General features: G+C 34.2%; 2 protein-coding genes across 2 annotated transcripts in view; one reads left to right on the top strand and one right to left on the bottom strand.

Annotated features, from left to right (window-relative positions):
• Positions 1–13,314, top strand: part of LOC107621807 (UDP-glycosyltransferase 83A1-like) — a 61,870-nt gene that overhangs the window by 36,307 nt on the left and 12,249 nt on the right. The gene's annotated exons all lie outside the window — the stretch shown is intronic.
• LOC110268197 (uncharacterized) lies at positions 2,157–3,805 on the bottom strand. Its single transcript, XM_088496761.1, has 6 exons — positions 3,707–3,805; positions 3,436–3,612; positions 3,249–3,346; positions 2,494–2,578; positions 2,315–2,389; positions 2,157–2,207 (listed from the first exon to the last, which is right to left on the bottom strand). The coding sequence occupies exons 1-6, from the start codon at positions 3,803–3,805 to the stop codon at positions 2,157–2,159; spliced, it is 585 nt and encodes a 194-aa protein (XP_088352887.1).

Raw genomic sequence — 13,314 nt, 5'->3', positions numbered from 1 at the left:
ACCGTAATTTTGAATAATGTGATCCGAAGAACATTCTTTCTGTTATAATCCATTTTGAGAAAAAAAATCTCAATCATAAATCATGTTAACATCAACTCATTTTTAGTCATAATTAAAGGATATGAATGATGGCAGCTAAAGCAACCACAATTGATGCGCAAGAGGTGTATCGAAAGATTACACCATTTGTTGGTATTTACAGGTTACTTCACTTGCAACAAAAGCGTAGTATACATGTTAGACCTAAGAACAGCTACAGTATTTTCAAAAAAAATATACATGCATCACCTTTCTATTGAGAAACCCCAACGTCTCTTCATCCAGGGATATTGTGCAAGGTGGTCCAAAAAATGATTCGTATAAACCAATTCTCTAATACAGCATGACAATCCTACTATGGTTAAAATGGCGTACAGTTTCCAACCTGGATACTGGTTTCAGGCCGGCCGACTTGTTACCGGCATCCAGGTTGGATACTGCTCTACGTGTAATCAAGTTCAATTGTCCACGTAGTCCCTCGCGGGTTACTGCGGCACTAGACTATTGGTCAAAATTAAAATTAACAAAGCTGATGCGCAAGTCAGCATCTACCTCCATCTTGTCCATCACTAAGTCGACAATGCCATACGCGAAGCAGTCACTAAAAAATTTTCTCCAAAAGTGGAACCAAAATCAGCGTAACATGTCTTTCCCAACCTAACTGTATCACTCACGTCCATGTCGTGAAGACCCAGCCTTCTTTCTCCAGTAACACATCGCCTTTTCCACGACGTCGATGGCCTTAGCATTGTGTGACCTCAAGACAAGGTCAAGGGCTATTCGCATCTGAGTAAGATCGTTCACTGCCTGCAAGTCATTCAACCTCAACTTATAAATTCTTGGATACACATTCCAGTTCTATAAGTGATTTATCACTATCAGAAAAATGACAGTAAAGTCATATGTGTGTATGAATTGAGTATTGTAACATTGTGTATAGCCCACAGAGCGCCCCTAATCATCAATTGTAAGACCCAGACACCACAATCCATCCTGTTACATGTCACGCACAAAGTCAATTATTGTTTCACACATGAAGATAGACAGTTTAAAGGTACTATCAACGCACAGTATTAACCAATTATTAAAAGAAAACATGAAGACGAGATGAATAGGGTGTTGTAGTTTGAGTGACAACTCACGATAGCCGATGCTGCTGAGGCACGACAGGCTCTTCAAAGTCATACGAAGAAAATCGAGGTCGTTCAGCTGTGCACTTGGACAGCCACTTGGGTCCAATAGTCAGCGACTCCAAGTGCAGTGCCTGATTAAAGAAACGTATCAGTCAAAAGCATTTCCAGAAATTATTGAAACGTAGACAAACCCTAAGTGGGCATGGCAAGCTAATGAATAGACTTTTTTCACAGGATAGTAAACTACAAACTTCCGTCCACCCCAGAGATGGTGAGGTACTCAAGTGGGACGCTATTTATTAATGCTGCAAATTTTCACTTGTATCAAAAATGCACATTTGTCATTGAATACTTTACCAACACATACTACCCGACAAGATTATGCATGATAGTATCGTCTCCTCGTAATAATGGTAACAAGACCTGTCCCATGTATAATTTGGTACGTAGTTAAGAACTAGGATAGCTTTTATTCGAATAACATGCAAACAACTTATTGGATGTTGAAAGACAGTACATATTTCATTAATGTGGGTGACAATAGAATACAAATGTAACGAGGCAAAAATTTAACTGCACCGAAAATTCAAAATTGCATATATGTTCACTGCAAATATGAATAAAAGTTTCGTCACGAGGTACATGTGAATACCATAAATTAGGCGTGTCGAACATGACTAAACTTACCACTTGCGTCATCGCATTTTTTCTACACTCCGTTTCTGTTGAACACTTGAACGAGTCGAAGTACATCAGCTTCTTCCGTCGTACGTCCACCACCATCAAATACCAATATTCGTCCGTCCACATCGGTTGGAAAATCTGCAAGGCCCAACTCGGGCACGAAGGTCGATCAGTTGTAGGGACTTATCGCTTCATCATTCAGATTTTCTAACACAGAAGGAAAACCTATACAAACCTCAGTAACCTTGTCAACCTTGCACCTCATATGCTTGCATACGACGGCGTCCAAGTTAGCCTGTGTTAGACGTGTCCCTTGTATGGCATCTTGCTGCAGTATAACATGGCAGTCACCTATACGGTTATGACAAACATGTCTGAATCATGTAATCTTAGAGTAGATGTTAATATGAAATAACTAGAGTTCAGATGGACTCGCCCCTACCAAAGTGGTCACTCACCATGATCATTGTCAGCATGAACCACTGGTGACTACTGGACGTCTTCGACAACATCGTTGCCACGACAGTAATAACCTGGAAATTCAAAACTAAGATTAATGTTGTTCGATTTGGAAACCAAGGCCGAATGAGCTTGGACAAATGAGGAATAATGGTATCAATAAATACACAACACTCACATCATCCATGACTCTTTCATTTGGGCCAAGCGTTAGTAATGCAGTTCTGTCCGCAATGCAGTGACCGACGTCAGCCAGAACTTCACTGGAGACAACAGTCATAATCAGGTCATGAAAATTTACATGAACCGCATTTCAATAATTAGAAAATAAAAATAAGTAAATAGCAGGCAGAGATTTACGTTGCTGTTGCCTTAAAAAAAGATTCTAATGCGTTACTAGGTAAGGATTAGCATTAATGAGTTAATCGAATAATGTTTCCAACGATATGTATCTGTTAACAACAATTTAATTAGAGGCCTAAACACGAAACATGAACATCTCCGTAATTATCAAAAATACTAACAGTAAATTAGAGTTTGCCACGTGACAGCTCCTTCAGGCATTCGTATATTCCTTATTGCTCTAGTTAAATTTTATGTGACCTAATCACCTTTCACACCATATGGTTATATAATGCTTCTACAAAGTGAATACATTTGTCCAGCCTATGCACACATATTAATGGGCTACGTTCAAGGAAGTATATTATTGGGACCACCGAATGTGATAGTTATATGATTTTTCCTGCAACTCTAAAGTCGACATGAGTAATTGAGAAACATGTACCAATCTACGTAAACCCACCGTAAGGTAACTAATTCATAGACAAACTATTATCAATAAAATGCTTCTCGAGACGCATCGTACACTATCCAGAATATAACATCAATGAAAATGACATTAGACATAAGTACACCAGACCAGAAATATACATTTTCGGAAGATCTTTACTAAAGATGTACGCGGCAACAGCGAGCTCAACCTCGGCGAGATCCATGCTCTGGGTTGGTACGAAGGACAGATTGAAAGTCTGCTTGTATACAACAAAATATCACAAACAATCTATTCTCGGGTGCCTAGCGGCGGCATATGCTGAGTAAACCAAAAACGGGACCTTACCTTTGGGATCTTCTCGGTAGTCATCAATAACAGATCTGACTCATGGACCACTCCGTCGCTACCAACCGGGGCAAGATAATTATAGTGCCTCTGAAGGGAGGTAGTGCATCGTGGTGACTTGCTGCGTTGACGTCGACGCCGTCGAATCTCCCGACCGCGTTCACTAGACAGATCGACCTGGTAGGATAAGCATTCTCCGCAACAACAGTCATGGTGAACAATACAGTGAGGTTAATGAAGTAATTAATGATTTACGGTTTTAGGCTATTACCAACTTAGGGGGCTTCTTTCGTTGTGTCTTTTCTTGACCATTTCGTGGATTACGTTGGGCTCTCTTTGACCTCTTCGATCTGAAAGGCATATGGTCCATGCTGAACTTTACATCCAACGACGGGGCATACGTCGGGTCATCATGTTGCGAAGGGCCCTCTCCTGAGCGTGAGCCTCATCGTTTGCAATACCCTCCATTTGTAGCCGCCGCTTTGACCGGATGGCATTCTCACACGAGCACCTCATTCCGTTTCCCCGATCCCACTCATGGTGCGTTTTCTGCATTTCTGCCAACAAGGTCAATGCCTTTTTGAAATCTGCCATAACTGCATTATGCTGGCTAATGCATTCCGTCAATCGTCGAATTTCTTTATTCAACCCGGACACGCTGGTGACAACACTGAGTGCAATTGGGTTGCAGTCCTGTTACGAGAACAATTTAGGTACACAAAAATTTCAGACAAGCTCATTCAGTAGGTTGAATAAACTCACGAACTAGTTACATGACGGCACAACATGTGAATACTTACATTTGCAACCGCCGCGCATGAAGATCCAGTACCGGCAGTGACTTCGCTTGCATGAACATTGCTTTGCCGAGGTAAGCTGCATACAGACATGGTTGTCAATCGCAAGAGTATATTCAAAGTGAAAAGAGGTACACATGGGGAAGCACAACTGGGAATTAGGATATGTCACTAACCTATTTGAATTTGGGGGGGGGGGGGTTTGTTCGTCTGGCACAGGAACGCGTTGATTCAGACGTAGCCCGTGATCTAAGTTGGATGGTCACCGGTGGTTTGGACAACTCAAACCTGGACGTCACCCTTCCTCTGGTGGTGCTTCTAGGACGCCTGCGAAAACAATAGTAGGTGTTAGTCAACTCTCTATTCTGTATATACTCTCAGGCGATTGGGCTTAACTATGAACCAAATTTAATGGCATGTAAAACTTCTTACTGTTTCACTTACCATGCTCATAACATGGGCCATTAGTAGTTACACGTTCAGTTCAACGTATAAGCCAAACAATTTTCCCTTTTTTATGAGGCCCAACTGTGTGACTATCTTTTAGGTCTGTACATGCAGAATAAAAAATAGTGTTAAGTAGACCAGAAACAGCTTGTCTTTGTTGGGCTTCAGGAAAGTTGTTTTTAATTTTTAAATTTTTTTTGGACTTCCAACGATAGAGGGGCGGAAAAATATGTTGGGATTATTCCCGAAATAAAACCAACAAAGTTTTCTGTACCGGTCCATAGGAAAAAAAAACTAATGTGAAGCGAAGCACGAAATGTGCCTCCGTCATGGCCTACCGGGGGTTCAAAGGCACCGCATCAGACGGCGGTGGAGGCACCGTGGTCAACACTGAGGACAATCTAACATGCATCAACAGAACCGTGTACAGGACATTGTAACATGCGTCAACACAATCCACTTTACGTTAATGTGTAAGAATACTAAATTCCACAGACTAACCTCCGTGAAGAAGAATTTGAATATTCACCCCCTTTTGATGATGCCGTTGTGTGGTATGAATCGGCATCTTCCCGATGCGACGACATGACGCCTCGACAAATGGCTTTGGGAAGTAGAGGCAACCCTCGAATGTTAGGCTACAAAGAGTCGCTGATTATACAACTGATAGTGACCTTCTAATGAAAAAGTTTGTTGACTAAGCCGCGTTGCCATTCTCGTTATCTTCGTCGGTTAATGACAGCCATGTCCTTCCAAACACGGGAAAAATTTGCACACCCACGGGATATCCCGAACAACGAACAGGTATGTTGGCGATTCACCTGGTTAATTGAGTTTTTAGTGGTTTGTGCTGCTAGATGAATGTCACTATACGGTCTTGCATCACATGTGTTGAATACAAGTATGGCCGGACAGTCCACCCGTGATGGACCTATACTATCCCTGAAACATAGTTCTCCATTTCCATCAGGCAGCCCCTTTTTCCATCGAAACCCCAAGTGGTAATTGCGAATACCAGTGGCAACGTGTATGGGCATATCCAAGTAATGGATAATATCACGGGCCAATTATAGGGGCATTGTGGTATTTTACAGCGAAATTAGACTACAGAGCATGCAGTTGGGTGCGGCTTCCCGCCAAGTTATGTCAATCATGTCACCTCCTCATTAAACCACAGAGCTCCAGCACATGACCACCGGGTTCTGCTATCCCCCCCTCAATGTTGCACGCTTTTTCAAATCCATAGGCACGTAAATCTGCGAAACGGGGGGTCATGAACTCGTAACGGATCGTGGTTGGGCAGTTCAATTTGTTCTCACCTACACTAAAAAAAAATTGGATTTTCAGTTGCGGGTGAAAGGTACGGCAAAGGACGGCCTCACACAAGTAAAAGGCCGCCGTTTTATGTGGTATATTAAACGGTGGTCTCATTGTGTTTTTAATGTTACTTGGTTAAAATCCCTAATCATACATCCACTGAAGTTAAATTTATTCTATTTAACTTATTTTAATTAAATTTTATTTCTGTTAGCATATACTTTCGTGTTACTCAAATAAATTAAAAGCCCCACCGATGAAGATGGGCCAATGGAGGTTAATAAGAGTTATCCATGTAGTAATAACAATATAGTAAATAATAGCAATAATATTTATAAACATGATAACCATATTAGTAATATGGATACTAATAATATTAATCCTTACAGGGATGAATCGCAACGGTGGGAAATTTTTTAAATAAATTTATTAAAAAATTAAATTGATGATTAGATTAATAAAAAAATTTGTTTAGGTTAATAACTCAAATTAATTTTAAATAAAAAATTAGTTTTAAAAGCAAATTCGTTTTACATGAAAGAAAAATTTATTCAGAAAATCGATTTTTTTTATTTAAAAACCTTTTAAAAAAAAACTGAATTTTTTATAAAATTATATTAAATCAATTACAACTTATAAATTACTTTTTAACATTTTAAAAGATCAATCTTACCTCTGATAATATTTAACTTTTAAAAGCTTTATGACTAATTATTTTTATTATAACTCAAACAATAGAATACAAGGTTAAAATGGTATTGAAGTAAGAACGATATGAAGGAAAGAATTATCCAACCCAAAAAAAATTCCTACAAAAAAAGAGAGAGTACCTGAAAAAAAAAAAAAATGTCAAAACAATAGAAAAAATAAGAAGGGGTAATAGTGGAATAATAAAAAATATCTATGGACAAAAAGTAAAACAAAATTTATATAAAAGTCTGTGTCCGTTTTTCCAAATTCCGTGTCCATCATTATCCTTCGAATGATTAGGTACTTGACCTGCGTACTTCGAATTGGTCAGGTTCGAGTTAGCCTCCCTCATAAGTCGAACAGCCTCGGTTCGAATTACTCCTGTTTGTAGTTCGAGTTAGTCTGGTTCAAATTACATAGAGACATGATTTTGGTTGACCCGTCATTAGGTTTGCGGGTTTGGTTGAATCCAGTAATTTTACATCCAATCTGACTTAAGACTGTATTTCACCCTTGAGCATGCATCTAGTGAGGTTATATTAAAATCGGACCCAATTGCAGTTCAGTCCTATTTCCAGACTGTAGACGGAGTAGAATCGGTGATGTCTGCTGTGAATCGGTAACGATCGGTCAACTTTGTTAACCAAACACTGTTGCTGCATATTCTAAATATTCTGGAATAGCTAGCTATTCCTCAAGTATTAGTGGAAATATGTAGTTTACATTCTAATTCAAGATGTTTTAATATTATTAGCTTCTGAAAGATATATTTGACCGAGTCAATCAGACGAACTACTGATTCACGGGTTGAATATACGACCCAATGACCCAGCACTATGAGGTGCTCGATCACCGGTTCATTGCTGACAACTATGATCCACTGTTTTCTTTCCTCACGAAAAGACCGAGAAAATTTTTCTACGTTAGGTTACATCGAATAATAATAAGGATTGAAGGTAAAAAATTAGACGAGATAGATAAGCAGTCAGAATTGGAAACTAAATGGAGTAACGGAAAGTATTTTAGTAAGTAATCATAAGAACAATAACGCGAATAATAATAATAATGCTTCCTGCAGTTCATTTCCGGAAAGTATTTCTCAGTTATAGTTCACCGTAAATGGCTCCAGCTCCGTTTCACCGGTTCGACTAGTTGGTCCGATCCTAGTGTAATAGAAACCGGACCGGATCGGTCGGTTCAACCTGAAAACTGGTGAACCGGACCATCTACCGGTTCTGTCCGATACTCGGACCGCATAAGGTTGAAAACCGACACGAACCGATCAAACCCGGTGCGAACCGGAGAAAACCGGTCAAACTCGGTAATGCTCGGTTCAACCAAACCAGTTAGGGTTAATTTTTAACAAAATGTTAAAACAGTGATTCGAACCCCTCCCCTCTTGGAAACGTAGCATTATTCACCTCCACCAGCCTATGATCATAGTTGTCAGAACCAAATCGGTGATCGAACCGATCAGGTCACTGGGTCACTGGTTCAACTGATGGATTACTAGTTGAACCGATTGACCCGGTCCTGTGTAAATAAAAAATAAAAAAAAAAACTCAAAAGTTTAACTTTAAAATTTAAAGTAAATATTTTTACTAACATGTTAAAAATATCAACTTATTTTAAAAAATAATGGAATATGAACAATAAATATTTTATTATTTATACACTATCATAACTATTTTTATTTTGTTCTTATATTAAAATAACTATTATTTTTAAATTTTAATAATTTATTAATTAGTTTATATCTATTGTACTATTATATACTACAAGTATTTATTAAAAAATAAATACTAATAGATATTATATAATTATAAAAAAATAAGTGAGTTCTTAGTTAAAATTAAAATAAATTAAATAAAAGTAAATTATTTGATGAAAAATATCTACATGTATTATAATTTGCATAAATTTTAATAAGAAGCATAGTGGCCTGGTGATTGTGGAGTGCTTTTCTTTCCTTGAGGGCAAGGGACTCGAATCCTATGTCAAGCAGTTCGGTCAGCCCGATTCAGACCAAATTTGACCGATTTTTACCGATTCGATTTATTGTAAGGTCCAAACACCAGACCGGACCAGTATACGGTCCAGTTCACCAGTTTTTTGGTTGAACTTGTCGGTCCTGTCCGATTTGCACGACAATGGCTGTGATGATTTTCATTGATACTAATGCAAATATATATATATCTTCTATCAAATATTTTTCTTCTGTGTAATTTATTTTAAATTTAGTTATAAATTCACTTAATACTAAATTAATTATATTTTTATTTAACAATAATTATAAACTCATTTATTTTTTCATAATTATATAATATGTATTAGTATTATTTTTTAATAAATACTTGTAGTATATAATAATATAATAGCAATAATAATAATTAATAAATTATTAAAATTTAAAAATAATAGTTATTGTAACATAAAAATAAAATAAAAATATTTATAAAAGAGTAAAAATAACACAATACTTAGTGTTTCTGGTCCATATTATTTTAGAATAGCTTAATATTTTTAAAATAGTAGTGAAAATATGTATTTTAAATTATAATTTTAAATTTTTGATTATTTTTATTTTTTAATTGTACACTAAACCGACTCAACCGGTTTAACCAGTAACCACCGGTTGAACCAGTAACCTAGTGATTCAGTAACTTAATCGGTTCGATTACCAGTTCGGTTCTGACAACTATGTCCGATCCTTTGTGAATAAATTTAGATTCTCAGCGACCAATATTTACTAATATTCTGGTATACGCCTTCTAAGTAATGCTTTCAGAAGATCAAGCAATTCTAAAAGAACATGGAATCAGAACGTGGAATCAGAACAACAGGTACCTTGCAGGGACGGATCTAGAAGGGAGCTAGTAGTGGTCACGGCCCCCCTTTAAGAAACTATATATCTTTCTGAGATATGTATTTTAAAATTAAATAAATATTATGTAATTTAATAGTTTTATATGTATTATTATTTACTATACGATGGATTCATGTCTTATACTGTGTCGTTTAAATAATTAATAATTTATAGTTTATTTTCAATTTTTTTAAAGAATTGAAAGAATTAATTTAATAAATTGTATGTGATAAAATTTCACTAAACACGCTATAAGATATTGGTTTCCTATAATTTTATAATGTATTATTCATGTTCTTATATTTCTTTTATGTATGTATCATATTTGCTTAGGTTGTTTTATTTAGGTTATTATTTTTTAGATTTAGAGTTTTTTTTTTTGCTGACGTGTCCCTCATACATTAAGTTAGAAAATAATTTTCTTAGGTGTGGTCAATAGAAATTTTTAAACTTTTATTTATAAATTGTAAATTGTTTGCTTTAGTGGTAATTTTTTTAATTTTAAGTTATTTACTGAAGTTGTTTTACTTAAGTTGTTATTTTTCAAATTTTAAGTTATTTGTTTAAGTTGTTAATATTATTTAGCTAATTTAAAAAATTATTTATAAATTATTTGCTTAACAAGTTACTTTTAAATTTTTAATTTATAGTTATATTTTACTCTTAATTATAATAATCTTACTCTTTTATTTAAAGAGAAAGCGAATAAATTATTATTTTTTAAAAAAAATAAGTTCGCTTAGTAACTAATAGCAATAAATAAGTTCACGTAATTATTGTGGTTAAGTTATATTCCTTTTTCTTTTCTTCGATTTTCGAAAAAATTATAGTGTTAAATTAGTTACTTATTAGAGTTTATAATCTAAATTTATTTATTTTATCTATAAATTTAAGTCAAATTCAAATCAAACTCAATTAAGTATCAGAAAATTTTAACTATGATTCAAATATAAAATTATGAGTTAGAAATATATAAAACGATATCTCTATTGTGTAGTACAATCAATTACTTTCAGTTCATATGCTGAACTGAAAAAGTTTAAAAAAAAGATAATTTTATTTCGTTGTACATAGATTATTTTTATAAATATTCATTTCGTTTATTTATTTTTTTAGATTTAAAAACTCACTGAATTAAGAAGTTTGTTTGTTTTTTATATTCTAGACAAACTTGAATTCGTTTTTTCAAATTTAAGTTATACTTAGATTAAATATTGATAAGTTAATAAAATTTAAATATGAAATATCTTTTGCAACCGTAACAAACTGTAATTCTAATAAAAAAATTAACTGATAAAAAAGTTACTAATAAGATATGACTCAAATGGCATAATCTTTTCGTACTCGTGTAATAGGTTGCGGGTTCGAGACTCCTAAATTTGGAAGAAAAAAATATTTAATCTGTAAAATTAGATGATGTGTTTTTTTTAAAAAAATTACTTTAATGTATGCACACTAAAATATTCATGTTGTTAGTTTTATACAAATTTCAACCCACTTCAAACCTCAACCTCCAAGCTCTAACTTCCAAACCCTACGTGTTAACCCTTAAACTTTCTTAATTAGTGTTTCGTTTTTTTAGAAATAAAACAAATATTTCTGGTTACACTCAAAATAATATTTGAAATTTTTTTTAAATATTCATATAATATTTTAAGTTAATCAATTAATATATTTTTAATATTTTCTCAAAATTGTATTGTTTTCTCTGTTACGAAATCTAATTAAATAAAGGCCTGTAATAAGAATAAAATAAGAGTGATATTGGTATATATAAGATAAGACTAATATTTAAATGTATAAAATATATTCCTTTCCAGCGTAACATGTTCTGATAAATTAATAGTATTTTGAGTTACCTGATTAATTATAGTAATGCATATATAAAAAATTAGTGAATTTGTTACGTTAATGTGTTAATTATAGGTAAACGATATGGACAAAGTTTTTATTAATTATAGTAAGATATGTGAAATTATTAATTTGTAAGCATAACTTCATGTATTATAGTAGTATAATTTAGGTAAGTAGCTATTTTTTCGTAATTTTATAAGTTACAGCAATATGATTCGAGAAATTAGTTACTTATTAAAATAATTTTATTAATTATATTAATATGATATGAAAAATTAACAACCTTTTTATATTAGTTTAATTAACCATAGTAATTAATTATGAAAAATTATTAACCATATAGTGTAGTAATTATAGTACATACCGTAAAAGTTAGTGCAGCCCACAGAGTATATAAAGATCACAGAGAGTACACATAAAAGAAGACATGAAAATAATACGAATAACAAGAAGAAGTTTCATATCACAGAAATAAAGATCTCATGAAATTTAAATATATAGAGCTCTGAATTTGTAATTTTAAGAATAATTTGATTAAATATATATAATTATAAACAAAATTAGTAATTTTGTTATATTTCTTTTATTAACTATAGTTAAATGATACGATAAATAATTTTAGTTATTTTAGTAAGATGTTATATAAAATTAATAATTTTTTAGAATAATTTTATAGGTCTCAGTAATATGATTTAGGAAATTAGTTATCTTTTTAGTAATTTTATTAATAATAATATTATATTGTATGAAATTAAAAAACTCTAAAGATAGTCTTTCTTTCTTTTTTTTTTGGTGACTTAAAAGAAAATAAACAAAAACTAAGAAAGAAAAAAAAAAAAAAACAAGAAACTGCTTAAGAAAGGCAGTTTCGCTGAATACTACTCTCAAACTTCTTCCAAGGTAATGGAAGCTCCACTTGGGGAGAAATAGTCCTCATTGCAGTCTTTGCCATGATGTCTGCTAATGTATTTGATCTCTCAAGATCAACCGAAGATCAATACACCATTTCCAAGACATGATATCTCAGATTTTTAACACCAAAGGATCAATAAACCCAGAGCAATCTTGTAAATTATTGACAATAGTAAAAGCCTCCACACAGTCTGTCTCACATATAATGTCTCTTTGTCCCGAGTCCCATGCTAAAAGAAAGCCTCTCCAAATAGCAAACAACTCTCCTTGCAAAATGCTACGACTCTCAATTGTTCCCAGACAGCCTCGTTGCCACCTTCCCTTCCAATCTCTGCTAACACAAGCAAAACCAACTCGAGCACCACTGCCAGGATAGCTAGCATCACAATTAATCTTAAAGGTACCCACTGAGGGAGGAATCCAAGAGCCACTAATGGTTGAGGGGATAGATAGTCGTTGCAACTCAAAAATTTTGGAGCTCCTTTACTAAGGACAAAGCCATAGCAATCACCTTGTCTGTGGTCCAATGCTTGTGAGGATGAAAGATCTCATTATTTCTCGAACACCAAATCCACCAGAGACCAGAAAAGAATCTAAAGAGGCGCTGTTTGCTATTATGTAAGAACCAACTCATCAAATCCACTGGTTGATCAGAGATCCCTAAAGCTTGCCAAACAAGTTGGGCTTTTGGACAATCTCGAATACAATGTAAAACCGATTCCTGACCTGAGAAATATCGTGGATAGCTATCCGTGTGCGAAATGCCCCTCCTAAAACGAAATGCAGCAATAGGAAGAGTCTCCCAAAGACATAGCCAGGCCAAAAATTTGTGTTTTTCCGAAACATGTTAACGTCAATTATGTTAATATGACATCAGAAATTAATTATTATGTTCATAAATTTGTATAAAACATAGTAAGATGCCATGAAAATTTATTAATTATAGAGTACGAAAATTGGCATCTTTTAAATTAATTTTATTAAATAATTGGTAGG

The sequence above is a fragment of the Arachis ipaensis genome, chromosome B10, assembly GCF_059453495.1.
Source record: "Arachis ipaensis isolate K30076 ecotype BB chromosome B10, ASM5945349v1, whole genome shotgun sequence".
In the NCBI taxonomy this organism is placed as follows: Eukaryota; Viridiplantae; Streptophyta; class Magnoliopsida; order Fabales; family Fabaceae; genus Arachis; species Arachis ipaensis.
The sequence above is the reverse complement of the archived record's forward strand: the minus strand, read 5'-3'. Positions and strand labels throughout refer to the sequence as shown.

Excerpts from the sequence above, each read along its gene's own strand:
- LOC110268197 (XM_088496761.1), bottom strand. The coding sequence starts at position 3,805 with ATGGACCATATGCCTTTCAGATCGAAGAGGTCAAAGAGAGCCCAACGT. Across the intron at positions 3,347-3,435 it reads CTACCGAGAAGATCCCAAAG|ACTTTCAATCTGTCCTTCGT; the intron begins GTAAGGTCCCGT and ends GTATACAAGCAG. Across the intron at positions 2,579-3,248 it reads AGTAAAGATCTTCCGAAAAT|TGAAGTTCTGGCTGACGTCG; the intron begins GTATATTTCTGG and ends TGTTGTCTCCAG.